This window comes from Podarcis gaigeae (assembly GCF_964106915.1).
Source record: "Podarcis gaigeae genome assembly, chromosome: 4".
NCBI classification, from domain to species: Eukaryota; Metazoa; Chordata; class Lepidosauria; order Squamata; family Lacertidae; genus Podarcis; species Podarcis gaigeae.
In genome coordinates this window covers 55,344,590-55,364,091 of record NC_139677.1, presented here as the reverse complement: position 1 = coordinate 55,364,091, position 19,502 = coordinate 55,344,590, and the positions used below count along the sequence as shown (strand labels likewise).

Genomic DNA, 19,502 nt, shown 5'->3' with positions numbered 1-19,502 from the left:
CGGCATCAACAACATGGCCGCTGTTCCCGGTCGGAGGGAGGGCAGTGCAACGTTCAACTCCGAAGGACTGGGCCTCTCCGCCGAGAGCCGCCAGAAGCGTGCGGCGCCTTGGCTTGGTTTTTTTTGCACTCAGTTTCATTGACCTTGTGCACAACCACGTCTGAAATGGGGGGCGGGGGGGCGGACGGACACAGAGAGGACCGAAGCGTCTCCCTCGGCGAACAGAAGGACAAAGTGCGGCCCTTTAGATTTTTTTCCAGCCCCGGAATCAACCGCTGCCATTGTCATTGTGTTCCCAACTCCGGACGTCGCCTGAGCTGACGAGAAGCCAGAAGGCGGCCATATACAGTTACGCAAGGCGGGGGGGGGGGGGAGCCCGGAGTCACGTCCGCCTCGCACCTCCAAGGCATCCGAGTAGGCGCTCTATGGTTCACTTCGACTACAGAGCGCCCACCCCCAAGCCGGCTCAGGCTCCGCCCCTTGTCGGAACGAGCAATCAGGAGAACGAGAGGGCAATCCGGAAGTGGAGGGCGGGACGAGGAGGAGGGGGGAGGGGAAGAAGAGCCCGGCCGCGTCTTCTTCCGGTGTTGCATTGTAGAGCGCAGGCGGATCTGCGTCTCGGAGAGCGAGTGAAGGGGGGGGGGATAAGGGGAAGTGGGGGGGCCTGTGCTGCGCGAGGCTGTCATGGCGACTAGCATCGAGCAGATTTTTCGGTCTTTTGTCGTTAGCAAGTTCCGGGAGATCCAGGAGCAGCAGTTCGGCAGGTAATTGGTCAGAGGGACCGGGTTTTCTTTTGGCGGCGGCATTACGCGGAGTAACGGGCGGAGTGGGGGAGGGGCAGAGCGAAGGGACCGGAAGGGATGTCGAGGGAGGGGGATGTGGGGGGGCCCTGTGGGCGAGGAGCTCATGGCAGCGGCGGGGGGGGGCGCCGGGGGGGCCTCGGCGCCAGGGAGAGACAATGAAGGGCAGCTGCTGAGGGAGACGGCGGAGCAGAAGGACGGCGTCTGTGAGGATTGGCGCTCAAGCCGACTTCGGACCGGCGTGAGGCGTTAAGAGCAAGTTTCGTGGAGGGGTTTGGGGGCACCCAGAGGAATAAGGGTTTACAAACGGACCCCGAGCTGCGAAGCCGCTGAAGCGGGCCTTGGGAACCTTAGGCCTCTCCAAAAGTTGCTGAACTACAACTCCCATTACCCCTGGCTATTCGCTGTGCTTGTTGGTGCGGATGGGAGCAGCATCTTGGGAGGGTCAAAGGTTCTCCACTCCTGCTCTAAGGAAGCCAGTGTTTCGAAGAACTGCTCTCGAGGAAGTTAGCTGTTCCTGCAGTGGTTCTGGCCGGTAAACAAAGTATTAAAGAAAAGAAGAATCCAGTGAAAGGATGGTGTTCATGGAGGCAACATTTTGTGAGGCTAAAGAGCCAGTTCTAAATATGCATAGGATTTTACCGTAAACATCAAGAGTTGATTCTCTCTTAATCAATATGTAATTGCTTTTTATGAGAATTAAGTATTTTCAGAAATGTTGGGAATGTTAACTTAGTTGTGAAGGTTGGTAGAGGTTCCTAGTGGTTTTTTTCATAGTGGTTTGTTCTCCTTTGTACTGTAGACGTTTTGGAGCATGTATTGCAGGGTTATTTGTTGTTGATGCTTAAAGTGTAAACATTAGTACTGACTCCTTAATAATATTGCTCTTTTGTGGGGTTTCTTTGTTAAGCACTGTGCAAAGAAAAATAACACAACTTGACTGTAAAACAGTCGTCATTTAGTCATGTAGTCCGTGGTGGAAGTTTCATTCACTGTGCAAACTCCTTGACTGGAATGGACGAGAAATTTCATTTATTCAAATGCCTAGCATTTTATGCAAACCACTTGGATAAGCAGTATACAAATTCTGTTAAATAGAGAAAGTAACCAAAGTGACACATGAAGTATACAGTCCACAAAAGACAAAAATAGAGTTCTCAAAGATTCAGTTCATCACATAGTGTCAAATCCCATTGCTAAGTACTGTAGAAACAGTAAATGAAATACCAAAATGAGTTAAATCATATACTTCTGTTATGTCAGGAATTTTTTTTAGTACAAAAGTGGTTTTTTAAATAGAAAAATAGGATATAATGATACATGCAGTCTGCAGTCTGAGATCAGTGCTGTAATAGACAGAAGCAAGCTAAACTTGTAAACAACCACATTTCGTACTGTACTCTTTCACTTTCAGTTAGGAAGATCTGAAATTCTCCACTAATACACAGTTAAGTGTCTCAGTGCAAGGCCCTGAAAATTTTCAAAACCATTCCAAATGTCCAATAGGATGCCTGTCACTAGCCTTATACACTAGCACCCAAAAATCAGTACAGTAAACAGAAGATACTTTAATGAAGCAGTATGTTAATCCTTAAGGACATGGGTGGTGCTGTGGGTTAAACCACAGAGCCTAGGACTTGCCGATCAGAAGGTCGGTGGTTTGAATCCCCGCTACGGGGTGAGCTCCTGTTGCTTGGTTGCTGCTCCTTCCAACCTAGCAGTTTGAAAGCACATCAAAGTGCAAGTAGATAAATAGATACCACTCTGGCGAGAAGTTAAACGGTGTTTCTGTGTGCTGCTCTGGTTCACCAGAAGTGGCTTAGTCATGCTGGCCACATGACCTGGAAGCGGTACGCTGTCTCCCTCGGCCAATAAAGTGAGATGAGCGCAGCAACCCCAGAGTCGGCCATGACTGGACCTAATGGTCAGGGGTCCCTTCACCTTTACCTATGTTAATCCTTAATTGTTAACTGTTTTCCTTCCTGTCTTAAATCACCACATCTAACCTAAGTTAGTTGAAAGGGTATGTATCAACAAGGCTTCTATAGGGAGTAATATTGTATCAATATCCAAACACATCTATGCCCATGCCACCTACTGTACAGCAATATACTTTTTGTCCTTGAATGATGGTGTATAGCAATACGCCACATGTGAGGCACATCCAGCTTCCTCTTCCTAGTTGTGTTTGTACAGTACGCTGAAATTCCTTTCTGTTCATGAATGAGCAAGTCTGCATCCAATGCTATATGTTAATTGAATGTTATTGTGTTATATTATTGCCATTTGTTTTTAATGTATACCTAATATTGAGATTCTGCATATTTTTCTTTATTAGTGCAAAGTTAGGAAGCCAGCACAATGGTGAAATAAACTCATCTGAGCAAGTGAACTCTTCAGATGATACAATTACGTCTATTGGGAATCTTCAGAATGATCCACTAGTGCAGAAGATAGAACAAGTATTATCAGAAGTGTTGAGTGCAGAGTCACAGTACAAACCAGGTACATAAAATATATTTTAACCCTTGTATATAATTTTCTTTCAATGTGCACCTTCAGGTTGAAATCTAATGCTCTACATTTTTCAGTGGAATGAATTCTGTCACCACTATGGGACTTCCCCTTCAAATTCTGTCCCTCCAGCAGTCCCTCATGTGTCTGCATCTGCTCTAGAGGATTGTGGGATCCTCTGGGGGGGGCGGGAACGGGGAATATCAGCGGGAGCAGAGGAAGAGGGGAAGTCTGTACTATTTTGTCCTCAATTTTATTTTTATTTTAACAGAAAGCTCTTCAATATGTCATTTGTGCCATCTATGCTTTTTGTTCAGGCTTCCTCAGACTCGGCCCTCCAGATGTTTTGAGACTACAATTCCCATCATTCCTGACTACTGGTCCTGCTAGCTAGGGATCATGGGAGTTGTAGGCAAAAAAAAAACATCTGGAGGTCTGAGTTTGAGGAAGCCTGTTTTGGTGGTTTTGGCAGTTTCACAGTTATGTCTTTCAAAGTATTCTGCTTTCCAAAAATGAGTTAAGTTATTGATCTTTTACATTTGGGAAAACTAACAGTGTATTGATGTAATGTGTAAAACTAGTTAGAACAAGTATATATAAAGTATTTTCATGTAAATGTTAAATTATGGCTGCAGCTCTCTATGCACACTAGGGAGTAAAGCATATTGAAATTACTGGGATTTATTTGTAAGCAAACAGATTTAGGATTGAGTTGTAATTGCCAAATTCATTTACTAATAGTAAAATACGGTGTTCTTTTTTCTGATTATTTGAATGGGATTCAATGGGTTATACGCAGCTAAGTAAGTTAGTTAAATGTATGTTTGAGTCTGACTTCATTGAATACAGCCCAATGTGAATGTGCTTATTGTTGATAAAGCTGGTGGTTAAGCTTTCACACATTTCATGTGTGTGAAGTCATTGCCATATACCTATGGTATTAAAACACATGTGTTTTTAAAGTTATATGCACAAAACCAATATATTGGACAATAGCTGATTTCTCAGGTCACTGTTTTGTTTTTTGTCACCTCAACTGCTGAATACAGTCATACCTTGGGTTGTGAATGTGATCCGTGCGGGAGGCACGTTTGCAACCCACAGCGTTTGCAGCCTGAAGCACCGCGTCTGCGCATGTGCATGACGCAATTTGGTGCTTCTGCGCATGCGCCTGATGTCATTTTTGTACCCATTCCGGTACTTCCTGGTTTGGCACGGTCCGCAACCTGAAAACGTGCAAACCGCAGTGTTCGTAACCCGAGGTATGACTGCAATTTCTTTAAAAGATAGTGCACAATTTACTCTGGTCTAATGTGAATCATTTGAGTTGCGTTTAATTATTTAAAAACTATTATCGTTCATTTATCTTTTGTAGAAAATTAACATAACGCCTGAATAGTGAGACCTCAGATATGGTGTCAGAACCCAAGTTCCAGAAGTTTTAATGCAGTTATGGTAAATTGTACCATAAAATATTATGGGCAGACTAAATTAATCTTATATAACCCTGATATCTCACTCCTAATAGCAAACAGGTATGAGTGTTGACATCAAAACAGAACCACTGATAAACAAGAGGGATATATCGGCATGCTCAGGAAATCCCCAAGGCTTGCAGAAGTACAAAAATATTTTTAAAAACCAGTGACACCTAAGGGGGCAACAGTCTGCCCCCCACTCAACAGTGCAGTGTGGTCTGACTATGCCAAGTAATCATGGAAGTGAATTGTCAGTGAGGAAAGTAAACTGGTGAATGGGGTGGGAATGGAATGTAGTATCCTGAAGCTGGGCATGGCTGGCTTCTTGGCTAGAACCCCAAACAGGAGCAATCCTGTTAGTTGAGGATACACCACAAAGTTTTGCTGCAGGTCTTACGTATAAACTTCTGCTGCTCAACTTAAATCACCTCTCTTCTTTTCATACTGATGTATTTTTTAAAATTAGTGTGAGATTGACTAGTGAAATTAAAATTTGCAATATTGATTAAGTCTAGCTCCCTGCTCCTTTGTATATAAGAGGATCTGAGGAACAACTTTGTTTTGCCTTTTGAATGAGCCACAGTTACTTGTTACATTAGGGACATGGTCTAAACCACAGGGCTTGCTGATTGGAAGGTCGGCGGTTCGAATCCCCGCAATGGGGTGAGCTCCTGCTGCTCTTTCCCAGCTCCTGCCAACCTAGCAGTTCGAAAGCATGTCAAAGTGCAAGTAGATAAATAGGTACTGCTCCGGCGGGAAGGTAAATGGCATTTCCATGCGCTGCTCTGGTTTCGCTAGAAGCGGCTTAGTCTTGCTGGCCACATAACCTGGGGAAATTGTCTGCGGACAAACATCGGCCAGTAAAGTGAGATGAGCACCGCAACTCCAGAGTTGTTCACGACTGGACTTAACCTTTTTATTTGTTGCATTAGAACTTGGAGAACTTGTTTATTCTGATTGTGATTAGTTAAATGAAACATGGCTTGATATCCTAGGTTGTTTTTTTTAAAAAACAACAACAACACTAAATACACTGAATAGTTGTCTGACATATTTAGATTCTGTAAAAATGTGCTCTTATAGCAGAGCTTTCCAAACTTTTTAAGCTAGTGGCACATTTTTTGGACATGCCACATTTCGTGACACAGTAATTCAGTTTTACTAGCAAACTGGAGGTTAAACTATCGTATTTTTCCATGTGTAAGATGCCCCCATGTATAAGACTACCCTTATTTTTATTTTTTTAACCCAAAATTAAGAAAACAAAACTCTAAAATAGAAGTGAAAATCTGGATGATCTGCGGTGGCAAGTTTATGTTGTTTTTGGCAATTGCCTTCAAAGTTTTCAGCATGACGTGCATGCAGTGCACCATGATGCAGAAGCAAAGGCAGCAGCTGGGGCACCACATGCTTTCCTTTGGTGGCTGCTGCTGCTGTTGCGGGGAAGCGAGGAGAAGGAGGCTCCCAAGCAGGATACTGAGGAAGAGCCGGGGCAAGGCAGTGGCCACTCTGTGCTGGGCCATTCTGTTGAGCAAACTGAGCTGAGGAAGGTGGTGAGTGGGTTGGGGGCCGGGTGGGAGTTTGAGAGGGGAAGAAGAAGAAAAAAGGAAAGAAGGGCAAGGAGAGGTAGCTGAGGCAGCTCTCAGCAGCGGTGGTGGCAACTGCTCTTGCTCTGGTGGTCGAGCCAGTGGGGGCTTCAGGAGGCGAGCCATTCACCAGCATGCAGCCCGGAGGGGGAGGAGAAAGGGGGGACGGCAGCGGGAAGGACCCAAGCCAAAATCCTGGACATATGCTTAAATATTTAATAAATCCCCCCAGATGCCCATGTTCTGTGTACAAGATGACCCCCAATTTTTTACTAATTTTTTAAAGCAAAAACCCTCATCTTATACATGGAAAAATACGGTAACCCTTTCCAGCTCCAGGAGGACCGCGACACACTTACACACTGCAGCTGACACACTAATGTGTCGCAACACACAGTTACGAAAGCTCTGTTTTAGTATAATTTTTATTAACAAACCAATCAAATCACATTAGTTCCAAATTACAAAGCCAGATTTTTAAATTTTTGTTGGGGGTACCCATGCTTCGAGCTCAGAAAGGGATCCAAACATCTCTCTTGCTGCTGCTTTGATGTTACAGTTCTGTCCAAATAGTATTCACAATTCTATCCAATCTTCTCTTTATTATTTTCCTCATTTTCTTGTTGTTGTCATATATTCCTTTCTTTGTGACCTCTGATAGTCTCCACAAGCGGGTTGAAAACAGACGTTGTTTATCTTGTGTGGATTTTCCGTTCCTCCAGGAGCCATATTTCACATAGACAGACGCCACTTCCACACTTCCGAACGAAACATTCTTAAAGTCTGCCCATTAAATCCTCGCAGGTCTGACAGTCTCTCCTCACTCTTAGGGGCTTCTGTCAGGTCGAACTCACATTCCAATTACCATGGTCTCCTCCCCCTCGATCATAAATCCAGTAGCCAAGCCTGCTTATTAAACAAATCTCTTTTTATGACTGCGTCATTCCAAAGGCTCTTCGTTCCTTCCCCGATGTTTCACAAACCATGTCTTTGATTAGTAATTCATTTCCACACAGTTCTTAATCATCCCGCTTATAATCAGTAATTGCAACGATTCTTCTTGGGGGGAGGGTTGTTGTGTAATCACATAAGATAAAAGAAAAGAAAAGTCCCCCCCCCATTTTGTCCCATTCCGACATACCGACCCTTTGATGTATCTTCTTCTTGTTATGTTTTCCTGTTCAATCCAACCGATTGCTCCACTTCACAGAGGTCACTTCAATTAGCAGTCTTAACTCCCATTCTTCACTCGAAATATGTGCATTTGCTTCTGTCTAATTGTTTATTTTGAGCTCCTGCAACCAGGCCGCGCGATCAGAGACAGCCATCTCCCACGAGGGCTGTGTGCCTAGTACCCTCACCCCCTTCTTTCGAATCCGGGGGTGATTTATGGTGTTTTAGGGAAAATTGATCCTCACAAAAAGTTGATAGAAGCACCATCACAGAAGGTTCCTTGGCCCAATTTTCTGCTATCTCCCTCTTCCTCATCAGCCCTTTATGCCATAGCCTATCTCATTCAACAGGGTCCTCTTAGCCTCAGGTGAGACTTTTTGAGGGCCTGGGGCACGCCTGGGAAAAGATGGGACAGGGATTCACTTTGCATCCACCCCTTTCTGTGAGCAGATCTCTGCATCCAGCCCAGTACATTATTGGTTATCTTAAGTTATAATATATTTTGTTTACCAAGAGTTGTGTTATGTTGTGCTTTCATATTCTCTTCTTTAAAGGTCAATTCTGGTATTTGTTTTATTTTTCCATTTCTTATAAGCTCATTTATTAATAATAACCTCTTGAATAAGACTCTGCAGTATCCCATACAAATTCAGTGCCCTGACAGTTCAAGAGGGCAAATTTGAAAATATTTTCAATTTGTACCTGGGTCAACGAGGTTCCTTATTTCATAGTTACATCTAATTTTTGGAAACCTGAAGTTTTTTTAATGTAGTGAAATTTGTAATCCAAGAGATGTTACACTTGTTATCACATGGGCTTGAGAAGCACCGCAGTTATGCATTAAGTAGGTGAAGAGTGAAGAAGAGTATTAGCTTTTGCAGGCTTTTGCTTGTGGCATCCATCCTTAGTTTGACATAGATGTACCTTTGTACACCAACCTATTCTCTTATACTCTATAAACCGCCATGCATCCTAATGGTGCTGTGTAATTAAGAATAAATAGTAATAAAGGATTAGATCCAGAATCTCATGAATGGAATTCTTCTAATGAGACCCTATTCCCAGAGGAAGGGATAAGGGAATTTTAACTGATTTTTTCTTCTCCTTTACCCTTCAAAAAGCTGTCCTGTAGAGTTAGGCGAAACCCCCAGGACAGATTTAAGGGAGAGGAGAAGGAGGGGATGTTCTGTTGCAGAGCTCGATGTCCTTGTGCTGATGGAACTACTTTGCTGGATACCTCCCGCTGTTTATATATAAAAAAGAGCATTCCAGTTAAGCAAGGACAATGTGCATGTTGATTCTGTGCTTAATTATAAATTATATATAGATTCTAGTGCTGGACTGTTTCCCAAAGCCAGCGTATGATACGTCACTGGAGATGTGAAGACCTGGAAAAATTGGGGGAAGAAATGGTTCCTCATTTGTTTGGGCATCTTTTCAGGCCTTTACATCACTATTCTATTCATACTGTGTGTCGAGTACAATTGAGGTGATTGATGCTGCCAACTTTGACTACGCCAGTCACCTGTTCTAAATGTAGCTGAATATGCATTTTTATTTATCTGGATTCTCCCCTGTGTTAGCTATACTTGAAATGGAGGAATCAGCGGGCATGGAGAAAGGTAATCTTGCTTGAGCACCTTGATTTAAAGCTAAAATTTTGTAGTAAGTATTTTCTCCATTTGATCAAAAAGGATCTAGTTTGTACATGCAACATAATTTTTCACATTATACCTACAGCAAAAATGTCGGGAGTTTCTTTATCAGTCTTCTGAAATCTGGCTTCTGGTTTTTAATTTTAACACAATTTTTTTTCTTTTATTAGATGGTGGCGAGGATACAGTGAGAAATAAATCTCACTCTACTAAAAGAGGCTTATCCGAAGAAGTAGAAGATGAAATTCCGAGGAAAAAGTCTAAGAAGGATAAGAAACACAAAGATAAGAAAAAGAAGAAGAAAAGGAAGAAGGAGAAAAGGGAGAAAAAGTATAAAAAGCAACCCAAGGAATCAAAACTAAATGAGCAGCATAAAGAATGTGGAGATACGCAGTCCATTTCTCATTCAAAATCAGAAAGCTCAAGCTCCATACCAAGTGCAGAAGATGTAGATCTACAGCCTGTATCTTCTTCGAAACAGACTTCTGGGTGGCTTCTGGAAAAAACTGTATTTGAAAACCTTAATTTAGCCACGTCAAATTCACATAATGCAAGTAATTCAGTTAACAGCAAACTGGATACAACTAGAGATTCTACTTTAGCCAATATTCAAGAACTCAGTGAAATCAAACTTACAAATGAGAGAGAATTGGAAAATAACACCTACCAACCTACCAACGTAGCTTTGAATTTGTGCATAGGGAATGAATCTTTAAATATTGCTGATGTTGAAGGTAGAGTGGCTAACATAAAAGAATATGAACAGCCTGAAGCTAGTTTGACCTTGGAGGCTATGGAAGAAACAAGTGCTCCTGAAAGCAGTCCAAAGTCTGTAGCAGTACAACTGGAATATTTGGAAAGAAGTTCAGCATCTGACACAATGGAGGTAAAAGATTTGGACTCTGTCTCAGAATCTTTCAATCCTGAAATCTTGAAACAAGCAGTAGCAACTTCATTTGAAACTGCTAGCTGTAATTTCACCAACCTTCCCTCAGAGGCAGCAGCAGAAGCCAAAGATTCAGTGACAACTCTGGGATTTTTGGCTATGGTGGTAGGAAAAGATTTTGAAGCCACTTCAGAATTTTTGAATACAGCAAAAGTGAAAGCTTCTGAAATAAGCCCCGATCAGGCTACCTTTATGGATATGAAAGAGGATTTACTACATGACTCTGAGAGCATCGTCACAGTGAAAGATCTGCAACTGAGTGAGTCAACAGCAGGATTGAAAGACTCGGAAGCAGCTTCAGAATCTCTGCATACGATCTCTGAAAAATATTTTGAACCAGCTCTAGTAACTAAACTGAAGCATCATCGAGAAGAATTAAAAATAATTACCGAGTTAGATGCCCAGAAATGCACAGCAGCAACCCCTGATGTTGAGACAAGGGCAGGGGTGAAAGAATTAGGAGCAGCTCAAGCTTCGCCAGTCAAGACAACATTGAATGATGCAGAAAAACGTCAAATACTTTTGCAAACTGTATCAGATGCAAAAGATGCACCAGAATTAGAGGACATGAAAAGCACAGATTCAACTTTAAAAGTGAGGACTATGGAAGTTGGGGAGATGGACATGACATGCTTAAAAGCAAAATCTAAACATATAACGGAAATGGAAAAGTGGATTGCTGTGCCAGAACCTCTTAGAATGAAGGGTGTGAAGAATCTAGATAGTTCTCCAGAATTTGAGGGAGATAGGCAAGTGAATTATTTGGGAACTCGCCTAGAAGCGGTGGTAGGGAAGAGAGGAGAGTCAGGAATTACTGAAGATTCTGAGGCAGTGATTGATGTACAAGTTCCTGAAAGCATATCACAATCTAAAACTGTTCTAAGTATTAATAATTTAGAAATGGCTCCAGGGATAGTAAAAACACAATATCTGGAAGCTTCAAAATGTGTGGATGTAAGAGAAGGTAATACTGTGGGGAATGTAAAGGATTTTGGAAAAGTTCCAGAATCATTAATGACTGTGAAAAATTTGGACAGCATTTCAGAATCTCAATACACAAAAGAAATGAAAAGTGCAAAAGACCTTTTGCAACTTGATGCAGTAACTCAGAGAAAAGATTTAGAAACTAGTCTAGAGACAGAAGAAGAGCAAGAAGGGAGAGAGATGGATGCTACTTCAGATTCACTGCATATGATATTTACAAATTATTCAGAACAGAGCCTAGAACTTGATACAGAATCTGAAATTATGATGAAGTTGAAGAGTTCAGAAAATGTTGAGTCACTGCACATGGTGGATGGAAACAAATTAGAAGCACTACAAACTGGGGAAATCCAAGGCATTAAAACTGTAGATCCTGAAACAATAGTTGAGTTGAATGATTTACGTAAAAAATTAAAACTACTGGACAGAGAGGTGAAAAATATGGAAGTAACTTCAGTGCCACCTGGAAAGTATTCTGAAATTCCTGTAGCATCTGAAACTGTGGCCAAAAGCAAAAGCACTGAAACTGAATCTCATCCTGTGCCCCGAATACAGGAGAAGCCTTCTGATGCTATAGCGCACGTGGAGAAAAATCAGAATGGTGCTGAGGCAGCTGATTTGAAAACTTTACCAAGATATCAGAAAGTAACTAAAGAAGTAGCTGTAGGAATATCTGACAATAAGCTGCATGCTGAGAGTGAAGGCTCATTACCCATTTCAAAATCTCTGCAAGAAATGGATATAGTAAGTTCAGAAGGAATTCCAGAACTGGAGGATGTAGCAGTGATGCAAGAATTAAAAGAAACAACTGTGGTGGATGTGAGCAGTCCTAAGGAACCCTTAGCATTGAAGAATTTGCCATCAATTCCTGATTCTCATGCAGAACAAAATCTAGAACAACTCCAGTATGTGAAGACAAAAATCAGGGGAGTTGGTTTGGATTCTCTGTATTCTTTGGAAGTTAAATATGCAGGAACAAGTCCAGAGTTTCTGTTTTCAGATGAATTAACTAGTCAGGAAGAGAAGCAGAAATTGGAAGAAAGGACAGAATCAAGAGGATTTACAGATCCAGAATCTCTCTGTGTATCAGAGAAAAAGAAGATTATAGTTCTAGAATCTGACGAGATTAACAAAGTAATAGATTTGGAACACAGTTCAGAATCTATGAATGTGACAGAAACATTTTCAAAGACCACCCTAACACCTTTCTATTTGATTCAAGCAAAAGATTCAAAAATAGCGTCAGAATCTACAATCATAGACCTAGAAGCTGATTTAGAATCTACTGTTCAAGCAGGTGTAGAAATTGCAAATGATCCTCCAAAACGTGAATTGTTGGTAGGATCAGAAATTTTGGAAATTGCTTCAGAAACTCCCCACCATATTGAAATGTCACAGTGCACACCAGTATTGCAAGTGTCAGATGCAGAACCCAGAGGTGAAGCACTGGTAGGTACAGATTTGGAAGCAGATTCAGAAACTATATGTATGATTGATACTGAAGAATTTGAAGTAAAAAAACCAGAAATGGCTCTATCAACTTTGTTTGCCCCAGATGCGTTAGATATAAAAGCAACTCCCAGCTTTCTCCATGGAACTGACGATAAAGGATTAAAAGCGGCTAAAACAATTGAAATGGTGGTGGATATAGAAAAATTGAAGGCATCCTCTGAATCTGTGCATGTATTGAAAGATACATTTGAACCCATTCGCATAACAGGTGTGAAAGATTTAGAAACCAGTCAGAAGGTGCAAACAAATCTAGCATTTTTGGACAAAAACGAGATGAATAATGTGCTCACATCTACTCCCAAAGCTGATGTGACTGGTTCAGAAACCTTTGAAAGACGTAAACCAGTTTTGGGTGCACATATTTCAGAAGGCACGTTGACAACTGCAGATAAAGCAGAACAGAAGGATTTTGGAGTTCTAAAACCAGACACAAAATTGGCAGTAAAATATTCTGAATCAATTTCTAAATCTGCAACTGTTTCAGAAAGAAAGGATAGTGACAAAATTCAGTCTGAGTTAATGTTGGATGTCATAGATTTGGGAGCAAGCTCCAGTACTTTAGATACAAGAGGGTTGAAAAATTCAGAAGCAGCTATGCAGTTTGAAACAACTTCTAAACTCTCTGTGCCACAGGTGAGGGATTCAGATGGTGTTGTAGAATCTATATCCATACCTGAAGCAGAAACCAAAGATTTAGGAAAAGCTCTAAATTATGAAACAGTATTGGAAATAAAAAATTCAGTAGCTACTGCAGCACAGCTAAATACACCAGAATTGAAGTCTTCAGAATCAGTCTCTGTATTAAAACTAGTTGACTCTACAGGAACCCGAGAACTGGAAATTACTCCAAGAAATCTGGGTACAACAAATTCAGATTCTTTTGGTACAATTAAAGGGACAGAAGTAGTGGAAATAATAGACTCTCAGAAACATAGCAAAGCAGAAAATACTTTGGAAATAAAATACTTAGAATCGGCTTCAGAAACAGAATATGCCCTTGAGACACATCAGTACAAAGCATCTCCAGAATCTGAAAGTGTGATGGAAGAGAAACTTTCAGAAAGAACTTCAGCAGTTGTAGGTTTGGTCAATAAGGAAGATTTAGAAACTATTGCAAAATCTAAACTTCCTCCAGAAAAAACCTACTTAGAAACTCCTTCACAATCCCTCTGCACTATGAAGGCAAGTGATTTGGAAGGAAGTGGCACATGTGAAGAAGTGCTGCATGTTTCAAAAACTACCCCCCAATTTTCAAGTATTGTGGAAGAAAAAAGTTCAGGAGCCACAATATCATCTCTGGCTACAGAAACAGCAAATGATTCAGAAAAACAACTAGAATTACAAATGCGTTTTGATGAAACATGTTCAAGAACAGCTTTAGAACGTATAGAAAACGACTCTAAACCTATTGTAGAAATAGCATCTATTGTGGATGGCAAGAGTTCTGAGGCAAATGCAGGGCTTATGAATATAGTAGAGTTGAAGGACACTGAATCCTTATTAAAATCTAAGATTGCTCCAGAATCAGTACACTCAAAAGAACCAGAAGATTTTGAAGCAACCGCTAAATGCGATTCTATAGGGAAAGTAAAAGATCTGCAAGTTGCCCAAACAGCAATGGGAAAAGAGAAGCAAATGCATTTTGAAGGAATTTCAAAATCTGCGTTAGCTTTGGGGACTCAGGATTTGGAAAGAAATTCAACTCCTATTTTGTTGTCAGAAAAAAAGATCCCTGAAGCGTCTTTAGAATCTGCCCATGCTCTTAGTACAAAAGATTCGGTACCAGCTCCTATGACTGCGGAGAACATAGACATTACAGAACAAAATTCCAAAGAGAGGTGCATGGCAGAGGTGATAGATCTGGAGTCAACTACAGAACAACAAGCTAAGAATTCAGAAATGATTCCACAATTCACTGTGGAGGTAAAAACTTCAGAAGCAACTTCAGAGCCTTTGCACAAGCCAAAGGAAAAAGACTTAGATGGAATGAAACCAGTTTCTTTGGAGGAACAAGGTTTAAAGGCAGCTATAAAATCTGTAAGTGCAGCAGCAGAAAACCTGAAATCAAACCAACAATTGTTGAAAGATTCAGAAGCATCTCTTGAACCTTTGCAAATGGCCAAGGAGAAGGAATTGGAAATAACTCTACAGGATTCTTTGAAGGATCAGGATTCAGACACCGCTCCAAAGTCTTCTGATATAATGAAGGAAAAGGAAGAAAATATTTTAAAAGACAAGAAAAGTGAAAAAGTAAGCAGCAAAAGTAAAGATAAAAGTAAGAGTGGGAAAAAAGCAAAAAGGAGTCGATCAAAATCTCCTTCTAAGTCTAAAAAACGTAAAAAAAAATCTAGATCACGTTCCACCTCTAGACAGGTAGCATCAAGAAGAGCGCGTTCAAGAAGTAAGAATGATTCTCGTTCAAGAAAAAAGGACTCTACCTCACGTCATAAATCTAGATCAAAATCCTCTGACAAAAAAGAGAGCAAAGAATCTTCAGTAAGGTCTAGACGGAGACGTTCGCGGACTTCTGATCGGCTTAAATCTCGATCAAAGTCTGTTGACAAGAGAGAAACTTCTGTAAGGTCAAGGCGAAGACGGTCCAGATCTTCTGATCATCACAAGTCTAGATCCAGATCAGTTGACAGAAGAGAATCGGTCAGAAGAAGGCGAAGATTGTCACGATCATCTGATAATCACAAGTCTAGATCCAGATCAGTTGACAAAAGAGATTCTTTGATAAGATCAAGGCGGAGGCAGTCTAGATCTTCTGATCGTCGCAAATCCAGATCACGATCAACTGACAAAAGAGATACCTCAGTGAGGACAAGGCGGAGGCGGTCTCGGTCCTCAGAACGTGGCAAATCCAGATCCAAATCTGTTGACAGAAGAGAGTCTTCAGTAAGAACAAGGAGAAGAAAGTCCATATCCTCTGATCGCCACAAGTCTAGATCCAGATCAGCTGATGACAAAAGAAAAACTTCAGTGAGGTCAAGGCGGAGACGGTCCAGGTCCCCTGATGTTCGCAAATCTAGATCAAGATCAGTTGACAGAAGGGAAATTTCAGTGAGGACAAGGCGAAGGCGGTCTCGGTCCTCTGATCGTAAATCTAGATCCAGATCAAATGAAAGAAGGGAGAGTTCTGTGAGGGTAAGGCGAAGGCGGTCCCGATCCTCTGATAATCGCAAAAGTAGATCCAGATCAGTTGACAAAAGGGACACTTCATTGAGAGTAAGGCGAAGGCGGTCCAGATCCTCTGATCGCAAATCTAGATCTAAATCTGTTGACAAAAGGGAGAGTTCATTGAGGACAAGGCGAAGAAAGTCTGTGTCTTCTGATCGCAAATCTAGATCTAAATCTGTTGATAAAAGAGAGACTTCATTCAGGGGGAAAAGGAGACGGTCCAGGTCTTCTGATAATCGCAAATCTAGATCCAGATCTGTTGATAAAAGAGATACTTCCATCAGGGCAAAAAGGAGACGGTCCAGGTCTTCTGATAATCGCAAATCTAGATCCAAATCAGCTGAAAACTTAGAAACTTCATCAAGATCAAAAAGGAGACGATCCAAGTCGGCTGATAATAAATGTAGAACAAAATCTGCTGAAAAAGAGGATCCCTCCCAAAAATCCAGACACAGAAAATCTAAGTCTAAATCAAAGTCCAGATCAAAATCACCTGAAAGAAGAAAAGATAAAGACTCTTCAGATGTTTCAGGAAGAAAACGCTCCAAATCTAGATCGAAGTCCAAATCACTTGAAAAAACAGAGGGAACTGAATCTGTGGAAGCACCTAATCATACCAAGTCTCCTGAATATCATAAATCTAAATCTAGGTCTAAATCTTTGGAAAAAACGGGAGAGAGAGACCCTTTGCGAAGATCAAGGAGTAAAGGCTCCAAGTCCTCTGAACCATCCCGCAGGCATAGAACAGCATCACGATCTAGAAAAAACCGTTCTCGATCAGCAACACGGAAGAGGTCCTCAAGATCAAAATCTGATCATCGCTCTCAAACACGTTCCCGATCTCGCTCCCGATCATGTTCAAGACGATGGAGGAGGACTAGATCAAGATCTGTGTCAAGACAAAGGTCTTTATCCAGGGAAAGGCGTAGGAGATCTCGGCGAAACCGGTCAAGGTCTATTGACAGGAGGAGGAGGAGGTCTGATTCAAGAGACAGCTACAGAATACCCCTCAGATTACGATCTCGAAGTCGAACACCTGTTCGTCCAAGATGCTCTAGATCCACAGGGAGAAGACGGAGCACCAGTATATCACCTGATCATCGAAGATCCAGAACTTCAAGCAGGTCACCTAAGCGTCTGACTGACTTGGGTAATTAATATTTAGCAATTTGTTACATAGATAATGTTATGAACATAAATTGGTACCTCTTAATTTCTCGGGTTTTTCTAAGATTCCTTTATTTTAAAATAATTTCTTCTAAGTGTTGTTAAAGAGGGACATTCCAAAAGTGGCAGCCTGCTTGTGCAACAGAATTCTGCTCACACGTATTAGGCTTCTCTTTCCTGCTCTCTCCTTGCATCTCCCTGCACAGCTTCAAAATCTGCTCTGGAAGCTTGGGGGACCCTTTGCAGTAGAGGAACGGGAAGTCCTGTTTCATCTGCTGGTACGATGTTGGATATTTCCCAGTGTTGGTATATTTCACAAACCAAAACTTACATACGTGTTATTGTAGATAATTTCAATGCCCATGCTGAAGAAATGAGAAATAATTTAAAATATGGATGGGGAACATGTGGCCCTCCAAATGCTGTTGGACAAATTTACAGCTGATTCTTTACTATCGCCCTGCTTGCTTGCTCACTAGTACTGGAAGGGGGCAGGGAAAACACTGGGTTGGTGGTGGCAGCATGTTCCAATGCACACATACTTGGCACCTGCTGCCAGTCCAGGGCTCTCTCTGTCACCTTACCACTCACATCCTGTCAGGTCGTACAGGGGACTGCTTAGTGGCAGTGCCTCACTTCACACACAGTGACTGTGTGAATCCTCAGCTCCCATCAGCCATGACTCAGGGATGATGAAAGTCGTGGTCCAACAACATGTGGAAAACCATAGGTTCTCCATTCCTATTTTAAGATAGCTGATTGTGCAAAGTGATCTGTGAGTTTGTCTGAATTGGTTTCAGAGACAGGAGAGGAAATGCTTTTAGAACTGAATCTTCCATTACTTTAGTGTTCTCTAGAATAGGAGCCAGGCATATTTCCAAGTTCTAAGTGCAGTTCTGGAATTCTAAGTGCGGTCTAGGAATTCATCCTGAGAATGGACATGATACGAAGTAATGAATAAATTCTTATTTTTGTAGACAAGGCACAGCTACTTGAAATAGCTAAAGCAAATGCAGCTGCCATGTGTGCGAAGGCTGGTGTTCCTTTACCGCCAAGCCTGATGCCTGTTGTTACTCCAGAAAAGAAGGAAGAAAAGGTTGCACAAAAGTCTGCAAAAGAGACAATATTGGAACTCACTGAGGTAGGAGAATCAACTGAAACTTGCAACTATTACTATTTCAATACAAAATGCAGCATTTATCCAGTAAGATACTAAAATCTGTTTTAAAATTGCAGGATTTCTAGATAACTTAATGAGGGATGTGGGGTAGAGATAAAACATTTCTGGAAATTTTAAAGCTGTGGGGGAAAACCACATCTTTTCTGTATGTTTTTTGGGGGACAATGACATATGTCAAATCCTTATTTCCTTATCAATGTAAGCTTCTTCAAGGAATTTGATAGAGTATGTTGATTTTGCTGTCTACTGATGGCATGCTTTTGCTGCTGCTTTATTGGGTTGGTTTTATATGTTGTATGGTTTTTATTACAATGTATTCTTTTTTCCTGATTTTATGTTGTTTTTTTATGCTCTTAAAAATGTGTGGTTGCTTGGAGATTCTTTAGGTGGTAAATGATTAATAATAATAATAATAAACAACTGCTCATTATTTACCACACAAATGTATCACTTATAACTTAGAATATAAAACCATAGCATCTTGCATATTTAGGAAATTTAAAACTATAAATGCCTTTGTTTTATAGAAACAGAAACTGCAGATATACCCAAATGTCATATACTGTTGTACCTCGGCTCCTGAATGCCTTGGGAGTCAAAAGTTTCGGCTCCCGAACAATCGAAAACCGGAAGTGATTGTTCCGGTTTTTGAACATTCTTTCGGAAGCCGAATGTCCGAGGGGGCTTCTGCAGCTTTCTGCAGGAAGCTGCACTTTGGAAGTTGAACGTTTTGGAGGGCGAACGGACTTCCAGAACGGATTCTGTTCAGCTTCCGAGGTACGACTGTACTTCCTTTTGGTGGATCTTAGTTGCAGCTTATTTTCCGCCCAGGTTTTCAGATTTCAGGCTTCACACCCATAATAGCTCTCTTCTGCTTTCTGCCCAATCTTGTACTGATCTTTTTATCCTCCAGGAAGCAAGGGTGATAAACTGCTTGCTTCTCACTCTGAGCAGGGTGTCTGTGTCACAGGCATTTCAGGTGAGAGGTGGACCACTTGGTAGGGGCTTTGTTGCTTTGCCTTTGGCATATGACACTATTTCAGTTTAGTGATGGGCATAGTAAAACTGAATTAGGCTTTATGTGCTATAAGATAAATCCATTTATATTGGAAGCCAGCCAGATGGCTTAGATCTTCTGCACGTGATGATTTCACAGCAATCTCAGTAGTATCTGTTGTATTAGGACTATGGTATTGCAGGTACAGTATAATGTATATCATTTCCAGGCCTGGTCTTGAATACGGTGCTATTGCCAAGCAGTCAAAGTCTTTGATTCCCATAATTTTCAGTATTTGGTAACTGACGTTATATAGATTTAGTTGCTCAA

The 19,502-nt window shown here is 41.4% G+C and overlaps 1 protein-coding gene across 4 annotated transcripts in view; it reads left to right on the top strand.

Annotated features, from left to right (window-relative positions):
* The first annotated feature begins 539 nt into the window (after positions 1-539).
* Positions 540-19,502, top strand: part of SON (SON DNA and RNA binding protein) — a 36,022-nt gene continuing 17,059 nt past the window's right edge. For all 4 annotated transcript variants that reach the window (XR_014563540.1, XR_014563541.1, XR_014563542.1 and 1 more), the window contains exons 1-4: positions 540-764; positions 3,139-3,305; positions 9,377-16,978; positions 17,973-18,136. Coding sequence is in view for 1 of the 4 variants with exons in the window: in XM_083735707.1 (XP_083591833.1) it covers positions 685-764; positions 3,139-3,305; positions 9,377-16,978; positions 17,973-18,136 (8,013 nt within the window). In the remaining 3 variants the exon portion in view is untranslated. The remainder of the gene's footprint in view (positions 765-3,138; positions 3,306-9,376; positions 16,979-17,972; positions 18,137-19,502) is intronic.